General features: G+C 40.8%; 1 protein-coding gene across 1 annotated transcript in view; it reads left to right on the top strand.

Annotated features, from left to right (window-relative positions):
* cntn2 (contactin 2) overlaps positions 1-21,012 on the top strand; it is a 112,249-nt gene that overhangs the window by 55,476 nt on the left and 35,761 nt on the right. Inside the window, exons 3-9 of the mRNA XM_050038166.1 lie at positions 8,207-8,348; positions 10,267-10,442; positions 10,671-10,766; positions 11,138-11,350; positions 17,762-17,864; positions 18,214-18,395; positions 20,446-20,582. Coding sequence (XP_049894123.1) covers positions 8,207-8,348; positions 10,267-10,442; positions 10,671-10,766; positions 11,138-11,350; positions 17,762-17,864; positions 18,214-18,395; positions 20,446-20,582 — 1,049 coding nt within the window. The remainder of the gene's footprint in view (positions 1-8,206; positions 8,349-10,266; positions 10,443-10,670; positions 10,767-11,137; positions 11,351-17,761; positions 17,865-18,213; positions 18,396-20,445; positions 20,583-21,012) is intronic.

The raw sequence follows: 21,012 nt of genomic DNA, 5'->3' as shown, positions 1-21,012 counted from the left end.
TACGCAGTGCTGTGCGGCGCAGACACATTGACATTATCACATTATTATCACATTGAATTATGCCTTAAAATTCAATCCAACCTGGCTGGTAAAGTTTTGTATTTTAAGAAAGGATTTTATGAAGGCTGATGGAAAACTATTTTCTTCTTCCTCTAGTTTTACCTACAGTATAAGTACAGCTTCCACCCATTGTTACATGGCTCTGCCCCTCCATAGCATCAAAAGAAAAACAAAATTAAACCTAGTTGATAGGTAGCTTACCTATAAGAGTACTTCATATCTTTTACACTTATTGTGTGTTTTGCATGTAAATTTTTAATCTTTTAAGTAATAGTATCTATGTCAGTCAACTAAATGTACTGTAGTTGAGCACCATATTTTCTTATTGAAATGTAATGAAGTAGAAATATAAAGAATAATAATATGGATATTGCCAAGTAAAATACAAGAATCTCTCAACTGTACATTGGTTTAGTGCTGGAGTAAATGTACTTTCCATCAGGGGTGGGCGTAATGGCACTAAAATAATATGATATTTTAGGGTATTTTTGTGATGACAATATTCTTGACGGTATGACGCATTAGTAAAAAAAATATCTTATTAATAAAGAATGTAGAATTGCAACAAAATACGTAATATAGTTTTACATGTCAACCAAACAGTTCGCCTTAAAATATTCAGTAAAAACTAAAGAATTTTTTTCTCTCATTTCTTTAGTTTGTAAACAACACTCAGAGTGAGATTCAGATTCTGTATACAATATTAATAGTACAACAATAGTACAACAAAATAAAATCCTAAAATCCTAAATGATTGAGCTGGTTTTTTTTTTTTCCACCTGGACCTTTATGCTCTGCCATTTTGCCTCTAATCATCAAGCTGTAACCTGTGACAGGCTGTTATGCCATCATAACTATCACACATTCACATCTGTGTAGTGTTTTGTCAAGCCACAAGCATCACATAGGTTTGCATTACCAAAGGTTTATGACAAAATCACCTGATGACCCAGACTCCCGTGTGCGCACGCCAATAGAGGAGAGGGAGAGATGCTGTGCTGCTGCCAGAGGAGCTGCTGAATGAATTCTCTCTGAGCGGCAAGTTGCTGAAAGAGTCTGAGAATCCGGGGCTATTCATTAAACATTGAGGATGCCCAGGCCTAACGACGCTACCGTTTATTCCACACTACTGAAGCTGCTCCTCTTTTTGGAACCACTGCGGAGTCTTACTGTGGTAAGGTTTAAGAAAAGGAACAATGTACCTTTAAATGACTCAGAGTTCACTTAAAGTTCACATTTATCCAAACAGCAGTCTCTTGGGGAAAGTCCTGTGTTTTTGACCCATCCACCAACCCAATCAACGTACTTACCGAACTGCTCAGGGCCACTTCCTTCTTTACTTCTGTCAGTGCTATGACTATGTAGGATATATATGAATTTGGGTGCATTACTTTTTGGAGGAAAATGTGTGAACAGTGTATGAGAACAGCTTATTCAATTTTTTTGGCCAAATTTTCAGAAATGTGTTCCAAAGCTTGTGTTACATATGGTTGGAATTATATCATTGTAGTATGCTCAGTTAGAAAGCTGAGCTGAGGGCTGTGTTGTCTGCCTGGGACAGATTGGGAAACAGATGTTAGGGATTTATAACAAATACAGATACAGTATTTTGCTCTGTGCTGAAGGGAATTGTTGGAGGACTTTCAGAGTGTAATGACAAAAAGCCCTAGTGGTTAGGAACCTGGCTAGACTGACATCATTACCCTACAATGCACTGGGTCACAATTGTGTACAATAGATAGACAGCTCAGAGCAGTGTGTGGGGAGCATGCACAGTGGTGATGGATGGACCCTCATACCTGGACAACAGATTTACCTTCACTTGTCCCTCCTGTCCTCCACCACCCTTCAGAAGAATTACAGCTAAGGTTTAAAGTCCCTTGTTGCTCAGTCTTGGACAGTCCACGCAGTATTTCTGAGATGCCACTGACGGATATCATTATTTCAGCCACACTGAATGTGACTCAGGTTTTATGCTTTTCACTTTCACTTTCAAATAAAATTCATGAAATTCACAAGTTTTAACTGCATTATCCTACGTGCACTCATACACATAACCAAGACCAACTACTATAACTAAACACTGATGTCTCGAATAGGGTTGGGACTCGTTAGGATTTTAACGATTCCAATTCCTCTTACCCAGGGCTGCCCAATTTGGGGCCCGCGGGCCAACTTTGGCCCGCGACCGATTAGTTTTGGCCCGCGGCCCATGCTCAAATTTTCAATAATTAAATAATTATTATTTTCCCGCTGCCAGCAGTCGGAATATCTCTTTAAATATTTATTTATTGTTGCACTTCCTCTACTGACCACAAATCAGCATTGTGTTACATTGAGGGTAGGGTGGCGCTGTTTAGCTCCCGTCAGCTCAAATCCGGCCGGAACTGACCAGAGAGGGAGAAGATGCTGGGATGGAGGCATGGAGCGTGTGAGGAATTGGCACACTGACAAAAGAAAGTTTAAAAATTGTTGGGAACACGAGTACTTTTTTACTGAAATTGATTCCAAGGCAGTATGTCTAATATGCAAGCAGAGAGTCGCTGTTTTAAAAGAATACAATCTCCGTCGCCACTTCGAAACCCAGCATTCCCATCAGTTCTCAAAATACACCGGAGACGAGAGAAAGGTGAAGGCTGGAGACCTGCTATCAAAGTTAACCTCCCAACAACGTACCCTACTCCAGCCGTCAACTGTACAAGAGAATGCCACTCGGGCAAGTTATCAGCTTAGCTCCATCATTGTCAGAAGCGGACGACCGTTTGCTGTGGGTGATTTTGTGAAACAATGTCTGACAGTTGCTGCTGACACCGTGTGCCCAAATCAGACGCGGCTTTTTCCCAGATAAGTTTGTCACGGAACACCGTCACCCGCCGTGTGGAGGATATGGCCGAAGACGTTCAGGGCCAAATTGTCCAGAAAGCAGGTCAATTTTCTGCCTTCTCCATCGCGTGTGATGAAAGCACGTATATATTGGACTCGGCACAGCTGCTCGTCTTCCTGCGAGGCGTTAATGAGGACTTTGAAGTGTGTCAGGAACTCGCGGGCCTTGAAACACTGAAAGGGACAACAAAAGGAGTGGATGTTTTTATGGCAGTACAGCGAGTTATGGATAGGAACAGCTTAAAGTGGGAAAAGCTATCTGGCATCACGACCGACGGCGCCCCGGCTATGGTCGGTAAGAGAACAGGTCTCACTGCACTTGTGTCAGACAAAGTCCGCGAGTGTGGTGGGTCGGTGTTAAAATACCATTGTATTTTACACCAAGAACAGCTGTGTGCCAAATCCATCGGCCTGAAAAACGTGATGCAAGATGTCATTGCCATCGTTAATAATATTCGCTCAAAGGCGCTCTCACACCGTCAGTTCCAAGCACTTCTGGATGAGATGGATGCACAGTATGGAGACGTGCTGTACCACCAGGAGGTCAGGTGGCTGAGCAGAGGAAAGGTTTTACGGCGTTTCTTTGAACTGCGTGAGGAGATCAGGGCATTTCAAGCAACAAAGAAAACCAACATTCAAGTGCCTTCCGACATACACTGGATTTCCGACCTGGCTTTTCTCGTGGACATTACAGAGCTACTGAATATCCTGAATCTTCAGCTTCAGGGGAAGGACCAGATAATCAGTCAGCTGTATGATCACGTCAGAGCCTTCAAGCAAAAACTCCTGTTGCTCAGCAGACATCTCTCAACAGGTGAGGTCTGGTTTCAATACTGTAATCACAAAATAACGAATTAAACTTTATTTTATTTATTTAATTAATTAAAAAATAAATAAATGGGGGACAATAAATAAATACTTAGGCTTGTTATTGATCCTAACCATGTTAATTGTGTGACCTATGCATCCATATTTTGTGTTAGTGAAAATTAGGCTGCATCATTAATTGCATCTCAATTTTCTTGCATCTAACATTGTTCTTTTTGTCTTTGTGTCTCTACATTCAGGAAATTTGGCACATTTTCCCAGCCTCAAAGAAGTTGGGTTGATGGAGGCAGACACACCAAAATACCTTGACATTCTCAGCAATCTTGAGGTGGAGTTTGACTGTCGCTTCAAAGATTTTGAAGAAAATGCAACAGCATTTGAGCTGTTTGCACAGCCCTTTTCTGTTCATGTGGATGCAGTCAGTGAGGAGCTTCAGATGGAACTGCTGGAGCTTCAGTCTGATTCAGACCTCCGTAGCAAGTTCAGAGAGCTTCCCTTACAGGACTTTTACAGATGTGTTCCAGCACACAGGTATGCCAAGATCCGCAAACATGCACAGGTGATGCTGTCTCTCTTTGGAAGTACATATGTCTGTGAGCAGGCTTTCAGCCTGTTGAATCTCAATAAGTGCAAACTGAGAAATTCACTCTCTGACTCTCACCTACACGACATTCTCATTTTGTCAGTAAGTCAGCTGGAGCCTGATATTGAGAGACTTTTAAAGACCAAGGGCAGGCTTCATGTCTCCCACTGAAAGGCATTCTGCATGTAATATGCACTGAGGATTGTATGCCTAAAAATGATTGTTCAAGGCAGTGATGAATGTAGCATTTTTGTCCCATGAGACCATTTTGTGTTTCATGTTACTCATTGCACCAAATGTATTTCTATGAAAACAGTATTGTTTCAAGCACTGAAGAATGTATTGGAGGCCTAGGCGTGAAATGTCTGGCACTTTGGAGCATGTTCTGCTCTGTATGGTTAATGTTTCAGCTGAAATTAATGTAAACACAGTTCAGTGATTTACAAGAAAAGGCTAAAAAGCTAAAGCTGTTGTTCAATTATATTCCTATTTGAAAATGATTGTTCAAGACAGTGGAGACTGTAATATATTGGTCTTGTAGGGACATGTTGTGTCCCATGTTTTTAGAGACATAGGCCTGGTACTTATTATTTTTCTGCTTTCAATAAACAGAAATGTTATTCATTTTCTAAATTACTTTGTATGACTGTTTATTTTGCATAGTTATATCATAGTCATTTAATTAAATGCACTGCAACATGAATGTTTAGTTTTGGCCCGTGACCCTCCACCCTGATTCATTTTTGGCCCTCCACTGAGAAGTATTTGGGCACCCCTGCTCTTACCGATTCCTACATTATATTCATTACACTTGCTATACTTAAACAAGTATATAATAAACACAAATGCAATCATACAAATACAAAAACTTTATTCTAACTGTTGCACTGTACAATTAGATGAAAATACACATTTGTGTGTGGTGTGTATTTCAGATTNCAAATACAAAAACTTTATTCTAACTGTTGCACTGTACAATTAGATGAAAATACACATTTGTGTGTGGTGTGTATTTCAGATTTAGAGCTTGTATCATCTCCCTGAGAATATATAACAACAAAAAGTGATTCTCTGATTTCTACAGTAACACTATTACCTCAAATTGACCACAGCAATGTAATAAAAAATACTTACATGCATTCATGCTTGGGCACTGTTATTTACGTGACAACACCTGAACATAACACACACACACACATTGGCTGTTTGTTTCTACCGCTCCCGTCGCTGGAAGTCTTGGACCTCCAGCCGCCCACCTCCGCCTTGATTAAACGCTGAAAATTAAATAAAAGAGGGAGACAGGTTTTTCCTATTTTATCTTTTTTTTTGTTATATTTCTCCCTCTCCCCTCGCTGGAAGCGTCGGAACTCCCGCCGCCCGCTCCCGTCTCAAACACGAAGGTCTCCCTCTCCGGAGCACCCACGGCGCACGCCCGGCCTGTTAAATAGCCTGTAACCATGACAACTGTGTGACACAAACTCAGTGCTTTAGTGATTAGATAATGTCGGGCTCGGTCGGGTTCAGACAGAAATATGCGGCCGTGCCGCACTCTAATGGAAATGCACGTGACAATCTAGGAACCGTTTGCAGGAACCGTTACGCCAAATGTGATGGAACCGGTTCCGGAACCAGAACTTTGGACCCGGTTCCAAAAAAGAACCGGATCCGGATCCCAACCCTAGTCTCGAAGCAGGAGCATAGGGATTTGCAGAATATATCTGTCTTCACAGCAATGTAAATATTGTTATTACTGCTTTTCAAGGTTTAGATCAGACAAAGAAAACATCTCTGTTATGCATTATACATTTCTTGCCATTTGCAGCTGGTGCAGTGTTCATGCTGGGCTAAAGTATTGTGTAATGATTAAGCTGTAAGTCTCCCCACTGTGTTGGTGGGCAGTTGTACTCCTGCAGACAATAATGCTCTTTGCATCTGGCTTCAAAGAAAGACTGCAGATTGACTAGACTCACAAAAATGTCCTCCACTGGACCTGCCTTTAGAGCCAGTTATCAAATCAGACTACTGCTCATAATATGGGCTTATTCCTCATTGGTGTCATAAAATTTTACAGAGTGAAGGGGATCTGTTTTATTCACATTTGAAACCAAACTGTCACATTGGTCTGAAGTTCATCCAAGATTATTTTAGCAGTCCTCTGTGATTGTTGACCCATAAATCCATTTGGAACTATCACTATCATTTTGTTTGTCCATCTCTGGCAACCAAAAGACATTTATTTAGATGAAGAAACACCTCAACCACATCAAATAAGTGCTGCTACATTTCAAACATAACAAGGCATCACTGGTAATCAAGTCATCATCTGTATCACTTGCATTGCCACCTGTGTCTGCTTCACATATAATGGCACCATCTTGTGGTTCAAATGAAATAAAATAAATATATATCAATCCAGCAAAAAAAAAAAAAAAAAAAAAAACTTCTTTCATTCAAGCTCATTTAATGGATTTATATAGAAAGAACATTCATATTTGTTTCAGTGATATATGTACTTTATACTGTTTATTTTATACATACTGTACCTTTTTTAAAGGAGATGATCTTTCCCTTTTATTTTATAAAAACACAGAGTAACAGGGAACAGCACAAACCCAGGGAAGACTGTCAAATCTTGGTTGTAAAAGTCAGAATTCAGTCAGTCAGTACGCACATCAGCAAAAAACCTTAATAAAAATGGTTAAAACCCAGAAAAGACAAGATGTAAAAGAAAGTGCAGCATATGGTTACTATGGCTAAAAATGCCATCATGATGAAATTTTTTGTGTGTCAGTCAATATCGATAATTATCTAAAATAGTCAAGTCATTATTACTTTCAAGTTTAATGGCTGATTTTAAGATATTTAACTCCCAACTGTGTTTTAAACTATTATTTATTGTCAGGACATGATGAAATTTGTCAAACAGCATAACATTTTGCAAATCTGTGGTAGATTCAAAACAATTATAACAAAAAAAAAACCTTTGAAAAAAAATTAAACAACAGATAGACAAAGAAATCCTAAATCAGGAACACTTAATAGGTTTTGTACAGACTGTTTAACACATTATGTTAGTGTTTAAGGTGGCAGTGTAAACAGAATAAATAGACAAAAAAAATATCTCAACTATGGTCAGTATTTTCTGTACAAGTTTGCAATGCACAATATGTATTTTTTGCCATTGCCTACTCAAAACAATAACAAAGACAATTTTTTATGACATGAAATCTATCTGACATGACTGATGCAGAAATCATGTTTACTTACGTACAAGGAAATTTATAAAAGGATTTTTAACGTTACCATATGCCATGTCATTCTAATTAAATAGCCTGTTAGTCAGTCACATTAGCTTGCTACCTTACCATTAGCATTAGATGAGACAACCACACATACAGCCACTCTAGCCAACGTTATGTGGGAATTTAGTTATGGGAGTAGCCCAGTGCTGTTATCTGTGATATGAAAAAAAAAAAAATCGAAAATAGCTTCATGAGCATGGTGAATGTTGTAATGTTTTAATGTTACCATACCCATTTGTGGCCGGTCTTGTATTCTTCTTCCACTACTACTTCTTTCTCTGGTTAATGGTGTGTGGAAACTGGTGTTTAAGGTGCATTACAGCCCCCCCCCCATGGGCTTATGGGAGGTTTGATTTGATTATATGGAGGATTTGTCAAACATTTATTATATCTCTATCAAGGAAAATTAAATAGGGATAATAAGTGTCATTGTTTTATTGCCCAGTCCTAATAGTTATAAAATATAATTGTGCGGGACACAACTGTAGGTCCCTACCATTGAGAAGTTTCTGGCACTGATTAGTGTATTGAAAAAAACTGTTGTTTCCAGGTGGAGACGTGTGTGTATCGGGTCATGACAGCGGGCCAGTGTTTGAAGAACAGCCGAGCAGTTTAATCTACCCAGAGGGCCTAATTGAAGGCAAGGTGACCCTCAGCTGTCAAGCCAGAGCCAGTCCAGCTGCATCCTACAGGTGGGTAACACCAAATAATGAACCTAGCCATTGTGACATCACCCACTGGTTTGTGGACCTTCCCATTGTGCTCAAGTTCGGCATTTTGGCCATTGCCATCTTGGATTTTTGGAGCCCAAATGACCATATTTGGATGAAGGGTGGAGATAACCCTAATGCTACCTGCTAGCTTGGTAAGCACGGTGCATTCACAGCTTTGGATAAGTATGACAGTGCTAATGCTAATGTGGGAGAAAAACAGGCTTGAAACCATTAAACAAAATGTACTTAGCGGAAAAACTGAATATCGGACTCCTTAGAAGTTTACAAGTTTTTTTTTTTTTTTTAAACAATATTTTATTAGGTTTTTACATATAATAAAAACATACAAATAACAATGACCACAGTTATAGCAATAATGTATAAATGTACTATACAACAAAACAATCAAAGAAAGAAAATAAATAAATAATAATAGTAATAAAAATACAAATAAAACAGTGACAGAAGAAAATAAATACAAAAAAAAAACAAATAACTGAAAAAGCAGCAGCAGCGGTAACTTGAAGACCTCAAGTTATTACAACATTCTCATCTTCCAAAAAATCCAAAAAAAGTTTCCATATTTCAACAAACTGTTTTCTTTTCCCTCTAACAATATATGTAAGTCTTTCTAATGCAAGATATGTTGCAATCTCCTTCAACCATAACTTTACAGAGGGTAATTGTATATCTTTCCAGAAAAGAGCAATCAGTCTTCTAGCTTGAAGAAGCCCAAAATCAATCAATACTGATTGTTTAGAGTTGACGACCAAATTTTCAGGGAATATACCCAGGATACAGAGTTTGGCTTGCAGGGGAACATTCTTACCCACCATCTGAGAAATGGCCCCCACCACGCTCTGCCAGAATGATTGTACTTTTGAGCATTTCCAAACACAATGGAACAGTGTTCCTTTTTCCTCTAAACACTTACAACAAGTAAGAAGTTTACAAGTTAGTACAACCAAACACTAAACAAGAATATTTTAGGGGACCAAAATGTTACATTTAACTTTCATGAACTGAAAACACACTGAAATAGTGACAGTTACAGCTACGCCTATATTCTATGAATTTGGCCATGGTTACATTACCTAACCAATGTTGTCGATGTGGTAGCTACTCGTTGACAGACGGCATCCACCTGTCACTCAAACCAGCCATGGCCTTAGGTATTTGTAATTGTAAGCCTTAATAAAAGTTTAATGGTTTAGTTATATAAAAACCCACACCCGTGAAGTTGTCATGAATGAGGAAATTAGCTGTAGAGACCAAAATTGTTTTTGTACCAGGCTGTAAACATGTTTATTTCTGCTGTTAAGTTGGGTATTTTAACATAGGGGTCTATGGGGATTGACTCAATTCTACAGCCAGCCTCAAGTGGCCATTAGAGGAACTGCAGTTTGTGGTACCACCCCTTTGGGTTGTTTTTTAGCCCCAGAGGTTGCCACTTGGAAACACACATACCACAAATGGTTGTTTTATCTTTTCTTATCCTGCTGTTCCATTTTATTTTATTTTATTTCTTTTTATAGTTTTATCATAAATGCTATGATTATTTGCTTTTATGTAAAACACTTTATGTTGCATTTTGTACATGAATTGTGCTGTATAAAAATATTATTATTATTTTATTATATGATTATTATTATTATTATTATTATTATTATTACATCATTGTTAGCATTGTTGTTGTTGTTGTTGTTGTTATTATACTGTGCACAGTATTTGCCTAACCTGCAAACATACAATGTTGTATGTATCTTTTTCACAGGCTCACAGCAAAGACAAAAGCTTCACCACAACATCCATTCTCAGCCCCTACCTTTTTGGAACTTTAATAGTTACATTTATTAGCTCCTCTTCTTATTACTTTGCCCTGCTCTTTGTCTTGCAGATGGCTTGTGAATGGCACAGAGGTCCCATTGGGTTTGGACCTGCGCTATACCCTGGTGGCTGGTAGCCTGGTGATCAGCAGCCCTGAGTCTATTCGAGACACAGGCTCCTATCAGTGTCTGGCCATCAACCGTTGTGGCACCATCATCAGCCGAGCAGCTAACCTCAAATTTGGCTGTGAGTGAGAATGACCTTTTCATCCTTTGAGCTGCCTGAGTGGGTCACTGTGGCAGAGATAGAAGGCATTGTGGCAATTCAGAGGACTTGCTTTACACTAACTCTACGCAAATGTACTTTGGTTATTATCCACCGTGTACTATTGCTGTCCTTGTTATGGACTGTGTGTGACATTATTTTTTCCATGACTTTCTGATTTTCTGACGACACCTTTGCATGTTTCTCCAGACCTCCATGACTTCCCACCAGATAGCAGGAGTCCTCAGACAGCATATGAAGGCATAGGAACTTTCCTGGCCTGCCAGCCACCTGTACATTACCCAGGTATCCGCTCTCTTTCAGGGTAACTGGAGAAGCTGCAGATATGATATGACAATGATGTGCTGGATAATTATTTTCATGATAGTTTTCTTTCACTGAGAACCAGCTGTTAGAAAAGCTGAAACAGCCTGCTGCCGACAGGGATAAGGGTCAAAAGGTGGTTCACAGGTCACAGTGTTTGAAATGAACAGAATTATGAACCTTCTTTGGGATAAGGGTGAACATGATATGATGTCGCATTTAAGTGCAAACTTTGACGGAGTCTGCTGACTGCTTGAAATCTGAGCACTGGCAGGATGCCAGTAAGTTCAACCCAGTACATCCCAACTGTTTCATTAATTAATGTGATTTGCACCAATCTGTCTCCTCTCTAGCTCTGTCCTACCGCTGGTTAATCAACGAATTTCCCAACTTCATCAAGACGGACGACGGCCGCTGGTTTGTATCGCAGGTAACAGGGAACTTGTACGTGGCCAAAGCAGAACCAAACGACACCGGAAACTACTTCTGCTTCACCACCATCAATTTGGACATCAGCACCAAGAGCACCTTCAGCAAGGCCAACCAGCTCACTGTGCTGCCTGATGGTATGAAGGCTTTGCAGCTGCATGACTCATCTATTAGCAGCCCGATCTAGCTTTAACACAGAGGTCTGGAGAAACCGTATGCATACTTATTGATGATTAAGTATGAACAGAGGGCAGAGGGATATCTATCTAGGCTTGGGTGGTATCTATTTTTTTGTATCTTCATACCTTACTGAAATTTCAGTAAGTAACGTACAGTATACAGTATAGTGTGCAAATTCAAAAGTGTTTAACAGTAGAAAGTGACAGTGAGCAAACCAGGTGCTAGACTTGAATTCAGCCCCCCACCTAAAAAAATCCTCCATTGAGGATGAGGGGGTTTGCGTTTGTGTGTGTTCAGCTTTATGACTCTAACCTTTACAGACTAACACAGTTCTAATTCAAGTAATGCTGCCCCCTGTGCGTCAATGCGTGTTGTGAACCAGCATATGTAGTCGCATCTTAGTATCTTAATAATGTGCCCTTTAAGTAGCAGGAAAATACTGCACCATTGATTTAAGACCGTGGGCGTCAGGGTGGTGTGGTGGTTAGCACTGTTGCCTCAAAGCAAGAGGGTTTCTGGTTCAAACCCATTCTGTGCGGAGTTTGCATGTTCTCCCCGTGCAAGTGTGGGTTTTCTCTGGGTACTCGGGCTTCCTCCCACAGTCCAAAGACATGCAGGTTGGGGACTAGCTTAATTGGTGACGCTAAATTGTCCATAGGTGTGAATGTGATTGTGAATGGTTGTCTGTCTCTATGTGTCAGCCCTGCGATAGTCTGGCGACCTCTCCAGGGTGTACCCCGCCTCTCACCCAATGTCAGCTGGGATAAGCTGGATCATACCTCACTTTAAGATGCTACACCCCCTTTGCACAAAGATGGGCGCAAGTCCATTTAGTACTTCCACAATGTGGGCACTGGCAGCAAATAGGACAACTGTGACGGTCAGAAACAAGAAATGACAGTTGCACTGCACTGTGCGCCGCTTTGTGCCTGGTGTTAAGCTAGGGCCCAATATGTTTAATAGATTTAATTGGTACCATTACATTTTAAGGTTATTGTTGGAACAAATTGAAAACTTGGCCAGGATCAGGGCAGCTTTAGAGGAAAGGTCAGGTGATCATCTAAATTAGTAGTATTCTTCCTCTGGGGATCATGGATATCCACCAAATGTCACAACTTGTACTTGATTGTATCTTTTGCACTGACTTAGAGTGTATGGTGTGGACAAAAGCATCATGTTTTTATTTTACCAGGCAGTACTAGAGAGCTTAGTCCAATAGGGGATGTCAGCATGGTATGGGAACCTCACTGTAAAACTGAAAACTAAGCTTGCGTGTCTGGTGCACACGGCCATGAAGGTTATGGAAAGAAGGGACTATCGGACCTTGCAGTCCATTCATGAGCAAACTGTTTTTAGGCAAGCCCAGGGGATAGTGACTAATCCATCCCATATTCTTCATTTAGAATATGACCTCCTACCCTCGGGCAGACGATATAGAGTCCCTAACTGCAAACTCTACCGTTTTAAGAATTAATTTGTTCCAACCTCTATCAAACTCTTAAATAATTCTGCTTGAGGCCGAAGATTGTGCAATAATTTTTATAGTGCTTTTATTATGGTGATCTTTTAGCACGTGTTATGTATGTCACGGCTGAAAACCACGACTCTCCGACCTCCTAAAGTCAACACCTGTTGTACTCCACATTCATGGACAACGGCCGTGCTAGGATGCCCTCCACGAAACCAGAGCAAGTAAACCCAGCTGGTAACGCTACATCTCTGAGGCTTGTACACCTAGCAATTATGATACTACTAGCGGGTGATGTGGAGGTGAATCCGGGCCCACAGCCCTTGGATGCTAACAGCTCAGCTAGCCTCTCTGCAGGGCGAGCTCTGCCCCCACTGCAAGCACAACAGTCACAGTTAAACTGGCAAACCTGGCTACCGCAGCTAACACCGAGTACACTGTCGGCTTACCAACTGACAGCTCCTATCTTTGCGGGAACCGGCGCAGTGGAGTCGCGTGGACAGCGGGGGGCCCAGCAGCTGCGGGCCTGCATCGGCCCGGTCTCTCTGGATGTCAGCTCGGCGGCGGCTCACCTGGCGGAGCCGTGCGGGGGTCCAACTGTCAGCTCGGCGGCGGCTCACCCGGCGGAGCCGCGACAACGGCATGAAGCCCAGTGGCTGGTGGCTAACTCCAACCCGGTCCCTCCGGATGTCAGCGCAGCGGAGGTTCATCCGACGGAGCCGAGCCAACTGCTTGAAGCCCAGCGGCTGGCGGCCAACACCGGCCCGGTCTCTCCGGGTGTCTGCGTGGCGGCGGTTCATCCAGCGGAGCCGCGCTGAAGGCTAGACTTCCAGCAGCTGGAGGACAACACCAACCCTGCTTATCAGGAGGCCGGTATCATCAGCGTAGCAGTAGCCCCCTCAATGGGACTCAACTCAACTAGATCTGGTAAGACTGTTGTGAAGCGAGACATATGTGGGTCAAAAACTGTAACTGAAAAACAACAAGCTACTAAAATGTTTCAGACAGTCAATCATGCTAAGGTCTTATGGGACCCAATGGTAAAGCCAAAAGGCATTTTTGGAGGTCATCTCAACATAAGGAGTGTTGTTTCTAAAACAGAACAGCTTCAACAACTGTTGACAAACTCAAACCTTGATTACCTGTGTCTGTCAGAAACCTGGTTAACCCCATCAACCCCATCAACTGTTTTTAATGTACCTGGCTATAGTATCTATCTACAAGACAGAAAAAACTGCAGGGGGGATTGGTCATGATCTATGTGAAAGAAGGTTATCAGTGTACACAAATTGACATCCCTGAGAGTGGTATGGAATGTGCTGGGGTTAAGATTACTTTATCCCCAGAAATGTGTTTGGTTGTGATTACGATCTATCGACCTTCTAAGGACACATTCTTTGATTATCTATCAGATGTACTCAGACAGTATGGCAACAAAGAACTACTTCTTATGGGGGACTTTAATCTGAATTGGCTTTGTAAAACCCGGAGGAAAAAATTAAAGGACATCACCAACAAGTTAAACATGACTCAGATGATAAGCAGTCCAACCAGAATAACTAGTTCCTCCCAAACCCTACTGGACCTGATCTTTACAAACAAACCAGATCGCATAATGAAAATATACAACTTGATCACTGGCATGTCTGATCATAACCTCACGTTGGTAACTTGTAAACTATCAAAAATGCGATACAAAAATCAAAAGTCTGTGGAAAGAGGAAAATACACCTCGTCTATACCAAAGAAAAACACAGAACCATTTGAAAACGAATTAAGGCATGTTAATTGGGATGAAATAACTTCTGATATAAACTGTGAACAGGCATGTGACAACCTAATGGCAACAATTAAACGGATTACCTTAAAATATACAACAACTGTGCAATGCAAACACAAGGTAAAACAAGAGCTACCATGGCTGCATGACACACTCTGGAACCTCATGAAAAAAAGGGACTCAGCCCTTAAAAAAATCCTAAAATCTGGTCTAAGTACAAATCGCCTGATCTTCAAAAGCCTCAGAAACAAAGTCACAATGCAACTTCGGAAAGCAAAAGCAAACTTTTTCTTGGAGATAATTAAAGATGCAGAAGGGAACAATAAAAAGCTTTGGAAAAGTATTGACAAACTCACAGGAAAGGAATGTTCAAAGAGTGAAGTCATGCAGCTTAAACTAAATGGTACACATATCTCAGACAGCCTAGATATAGCCAGCAATTTTAATGACTATTTTATTATGTCCGTTCAGGGTTCAGGGTTCAGAGTCACAACTTCTCACAAATCTACCCTGATCAGATCATAATAAACCATGAAAGGGATCTAAACCTTCAGCCCACAGATGAGGCAAAGCTAAAATCCTTTCATCTCTGTCAAGCTCCAGGACTAAGGATATTCATGGACTAGACACTGCCTTCTTCAGAAAGTATAAAGACAACCTGACCACCCCAATAACAAAGTTGATAAATCAATCTATCCAGGAAGGCACCTTTCCTAGTGCTCTGAAATCAGCTATTGTAACTCCCATATACAAATCAGGAGATAAACAAGAAATTAGCAATTATAGGCCTATCAGTATACTCCCTGTCCTGTCAAAAGCTGTGGAAAAGGTGGTGGCGGAACAGCTGATAGAACATCTTGAGTCCGAAGACCTGCTGCATCCCATGCAGTTCAGCTTCAGGAAAAATCACTCAACCGAAACGGCATGCTGCCACTTTCTTGAAACTATCAAACTGAATCTTGACAAAGGTGGGGTGGTAGGGGCAATTTTCTTAGATCTGCGCAAAGCCTTTGATACGGTTAATCATTCAATTCTCCTCTCAAAGCTGACACAGTATAAATTGTCCATGAATACCCTGACCTGGCTAAAATCATACATTTCTGGTCACTCCCAATGTGTGCGTATAAATGGTCTCATATCGTCTACAAGAGCTTGCACAGTAGGGGTGCCACAAGGTTCGATTCTAGGCCCACTACTGTTCACTCTGTACATAAACGACCTCCCGTCGGTCTGTGATATAGACATACAAATGTACGCGGACGATACGGTTATCCACACGCATGGGAGGGATGCAGACCAAGTGGCTGCCAAGTTAACAGTCGCCATGGAGAAAGTCTCTAACTGGCTAAATGAATCATGTCTCACTTTAAATGTTAAGAAAACAGCAACCATGTTTTTCACCAACAAACAAAAGCACAAGGACTATCCCTACATAACTGTAAATGGAGAAAAAATAACTAATGTAACTGAATTTAAATACCTGGGTATCATTTTGGATTTCACTCTCAGTTTTAAAAAACACATAAAACAGGTGAGCCGCACTCTGAAATACAACCTCGCAAATTTCAGATGTATCAGAAATTCACTTACGATGGAAGCAGCCAAAACCTTTTTTAATACCATGATTATGTCACATTTTAACTACTGTATCTCATGCTGGTCCCAAGCTAACAAGACGACCCTGAAGCCCCTTGAGTCACTGTACAAGCAAGCTCTTAAAATTTTGGATAAGAAAACACGACAGTATCATCATTGCCACATACTCAACAAACATAAGATGCTAAACTTTGATAACATGATTATGTATGCAGATGTACATCTGGTTTTTAAAATCATTCACAACACTGCACCTCCACCCCTCAAGCCCTTTGTTCAGCTGACCTCTGAACAGATGAGCAGGGTATCGAGAAGTACCTCTAGGTGGCAGTGTTGTATTCCCAAACGTAAAACTGCTTTTGCACAAACAGCTTCCTCGTATAAAGCTATAAAGGAATGGAATAATCTTCCAACAGATTTGAAAATCTGTGCTAACTATTAAGCCTTCTCTAGAGAAGCAAAAAAAATGATTTTAAGTAACCAAACCTGTCAGCATTGAGTAGGTACTCTGCTGTCGAGGTATGCTGTCCTGTTTTCTTTTTCTTTTCATAAGCGGTCGATCGAGTTACTGTTCCATTGCATATTGGTATAGGTACCCTGTATGTGTCTCCTATTTTAGTGTGTAGATCTATTGCTTATATGACCTGTGTTTATTTTGTTTTCATCTTGCACCATGCACTTTATGTAGTAGATTAATCGCCATTTAACACCTGTGAATATCCTGTTCTCATTTTGCACTATGTACTTTATGTACAGATTACATGAAGAGCAAATGAGACATGTGGGTGTTCTATCTGCCTCATTGCACTGTGCGCTCTGTATGGGCATGTGCACCTTGTATGACTGTTTTCTGGAACTGTGAGCACTTGCACTTCAGACGCTGTGTGTGCGTTGTCCCATGGATTTCAATGCACTCTATTTTCTTGTACCGTTTCAGTCTGTCTTTTTATATGTCTCTTTGTAATATTTTAATTTTTCTCTTGTTATTTCTTCTTTTGCCTGCCTCAGGGACTGCAGATGGAAACTAGCTAAAAAGCTATAATCTGGTGCAGTGCATCTTTACTCTGTTGAGTCCAATGTTCTCTGTACATGGTCCCTGATAAAAAAATAAACGAATTTAAAAACAAAAAAAACAAAATGTATGGCGTATGTATGTGTTATGTGTAATGTTATGGGATATGTGCAATACTGTTATGTAATTGTTGTTGGGAGGGTATGGCTGTTGATGTATTGTTTGTTGTCATTATGGCATTCATGGCGCGGTTGTTGAGTCCAAGACAAATTTCCCTTAGTGGGACAGTAAAGTATATCGTATCGTATCGTAACTGTCCAGAACAAAACAAAGGCTAACATTACTAACAAGACAAATTTTTCTATTGTACTGTGTATGTGAATAGCATGTGTGTAACATAAATATACAGTGAAGTAGTCAGTGCAAATGTCCCATCCTATCAGAGATTAGATAAGAGGTGCACAGTCTGGATGGGATTTAATCTGAATATATTCATCTGTATTTCATTTCAGCCAATCCCAGAAAGTCAGCTCCGAGCATCAAAGTGCGCTTCCCAGCAGAAACCTATGCCCTAGCAGGACACACCACTCAGTTAGAGTGCTTTGCCTATGGAAAGTAAGTTTCCAACTCTGAAATCACTGCGTAATGTTTCTGCAACGGCTTTGGCTTGAGAGGCTGTGACCTGTGCAGCTTTTCACTTGTCTGAATGTTTTTCCTCACACTTCTTAAATTTGCCTGAATCTCGCTCATTCTTTGTGCTGTTTCATTTTGAAACCACCATTGTTCCTCCGCCCTGCGATAGTCTGTCAACCTTTCCAGGGTGTACCCTGCCTCTTGCCCACTGTCAGCTGGGATAGGCTCCAGCCCCCCCGCAACCCTCAAGAGGTTAAGAGGTTACGGAAATGAATGAATTCCTCTTCCTTTGCTTCACCTCCTAACCCTCGCTCTTTTCTCTCTCTTATAGTCCAGTCCCAAAACTGCGATGGAGGAAGGTGGATGGCTTGATGCCGTCCAAGGCAGGCTTAAGTGCTGAGAGTCCCACCCTCATCCTGCCAGAACTCTCCTTCGATGATGAGGGTGTTTACGAGTGTGAGGCCTACAACTCAGAGGGAAGCGACACATACCAGGGACGCATCAACGTGCAAGGTAAGGAAAACATATTGTGTGAGCATTTGTTTGGATTGCAGCAAAGCATGTTAAGTAATTTGATGTTTTATAGCCCCTTTCAGACTTGCATCCCTTTACTGTACTTTTTATCTAGCGACAGCTTAACATGTCGGTCTTATAAATACACTTTGACATAAAAGTCACAAAGGCAATGTTGTGAGGTCAGACCTGGGAACGTTTTCTCATCACTTTCGAAACGGCACAGTTCTGAGCTGAATGCCGTCGGATTAATGAAAAGGCTGCAGCAGCACAAGGTAAGGCATGCAGAGAGGGAGAGTGATTCAGTGTTTTGCATCACCTTCTCAGGATACATCCAAACTAATACATTTTTGTTTTAAAACAAATAACCATTGCTACGTTTATGCCAAGCATCCACTGATGATATGCTGAGTACTGCGCTAAAATATATTGTGATATATTGTGATTTATTACCTTTTATTCCAACTGTAAATTATTTTCACAAAGCAAAACTTTGTCAACATCAGTTTTACCTCATAAGATAAAGTTTTCAGTCTGACTTTAATCATTTTCATTGCAGCAAAATGTGATGCAAAGCAAACAGACTGACCAACATAGTCAGAAATGCTGCATACACCTGACAAACTGAACTGTGGGCAGATTTAATGCCCTCTGCAAGGGCAGATTAAGCACATGAGCGAAACCCTTCACATGCAGGTATCCCGCTAACTGAATGGCAACACTTATGTTAGAAGCGTTGTCTGCTACAGTGACAAGGTTTTTATGGGCAATCTTCCATCTTTGTGCTGCATTTTGCAGGAGGTCTGCAATGTTTGCTCAGATGTGACTTTCGTGTACAGCTCTAGTTTGGAGAACGTGAGACAGCAGTCACCAGTCCTCTGTGAAATAATGGGCTGTTATAGTCACATATGAATCCACTGACCTTAAAGTCCAGGTGTCACAAGTTAATGCCACACTTCCTGCTTCACTCAAAGGTTTCTCAACTTTATGCTTCACTTCTCCGTAGAGCTTGGGTACGGCTGTGTCGGTGAAAAGAAATCTCTGGTCTTATCTTTCACCATCTCTGTAGTATTTTATGTAGCTAAGCAACCAAACAAAGTAGATAATCTGCTTCCTGTTTACAGTGGGACATGCATGCCCAGTGTAGGTGATTGGTCATGTGATATGTTTTTCAGGCATGTTAATATGGACAGAGATTATTTCTGAAACGATGTAAAAAACGCTTAGAGAGATCATTTTCATTAGAAAAATGCCATTTTAAAATAAAAATGTAGTGTGGACGTGGCCTTAAATTACTGTCATTCATTATTTATTATCTAAATTTTTATCTCTCATGCAAAAAATCAGTATATTAATACACTCTGAAAAACATCAATCTTCTCCTATCAGATTAGTCTACAAAAACTATTTTCCTTCAGTGCAATGAAGCAAAAGACGTTGAAAAACAATAATTATCTGACTAACATTCTTTAAATGAATTTTCAGTGTTCATTTATGCCAACTGCTTGAATGTGTAATTGAATTCCCAGCAACACTCTTTACATACAGCATGTGAGCAAACAGACATGAATGGCCCTGTGCCCTGACTAATATTATAAAACAAGCAGCAGAATTGGTTGTCAAAGTTAAATGTTTCAGTAGTTTCACTGTTTGTCCCTCAAGCTTACAATGGTTATTAAGGCTTCAGTGGGAAAATATGTTTTAAAATCCATCAGTGATACAGTAAGTGAGAAAACAAAACACTCCCTCCTCGGTATCATGACTTTTAACTCACCACTGTTTTCTCTCTTTCCCTGTACCTCACTTTCTCATGCACCAGGTGTGAAATATTGCGTAAGCATAAGGAACATTAATGTAAAAGTCACCTCCATCTAAATGTCAAGAACCCATCACTGATTGAGCCTGCATTGTAACGTATTCAGTGTCTGAAAAGGGCAAAATATCTTGTTGCTGTGCACCTTTAGTTCACTCTGTAATGCATTCCTATTTATTGTCTGTCTCTGTGTTATTTCTGTTCTTTTTCTCTCCTGTTTCTTCTCCAAACCTTCAGCTCAGCCAGAGTGGTTACAGGTGATGAGCGACTCAGAGGTGGAGATCAGTTCAGAGCTTCTTTGGAGCTGTGTTGCTGCTGGTAAACCCCGGCCCTCCATACGCTGGCTACGCAATGCACAGCCACTCAGCACACAGGTAACACACACAGCATACTGCTTTAGTGTTCAGGTGTTTTTGAAAATAGATATTTCCCCCTCTGTTTAAAAAAAGAAAAAGTTCTGTCTACATCACTTTGTTTTACAAAATATCTCCATGCACACTAGAATGCAAAGACAACTCCAAATGCTCAGCAGTGTTAGCTCTCTGCAACAGTCTCCTCTCGTCACTCAGGTAGTAAAGTGTACAGGCTAACATTCCGTTTTTTCACAATACCCACTGGAGATCTCTTCACCTTCTCCTTCGATATAAGGATGAAGGAGCTCACTCAAAGATAAGAATGATACTCTGGGCATGTGAAAGTTTTCCTTCCACTCCTCACTGACAACAATTCTGCTCAAAAAAGTTGTCCCAACATCTGCTGGTACTGATCTAAAACTGTCGTTTCTGTCAGACATTAACCCTCTGG

The sequence above is a fragment of the Epinephelus moara genome, chromosome 24 (assembly GCF_006386435.1).
Source record: "Epinephelus moara isolate mb chromosome 24, YSFRI_EMoa_1.0, whole genome shotgun sequence".
NCBI lineage: Eukaryota > Metazoa > Chordata > Actinopteri > Perciformes > Serranidae > Epinephelus > Epinephelus moara.
This window is presented reverse-complemented; position numbering and strand designations above follow the sequence as displayed.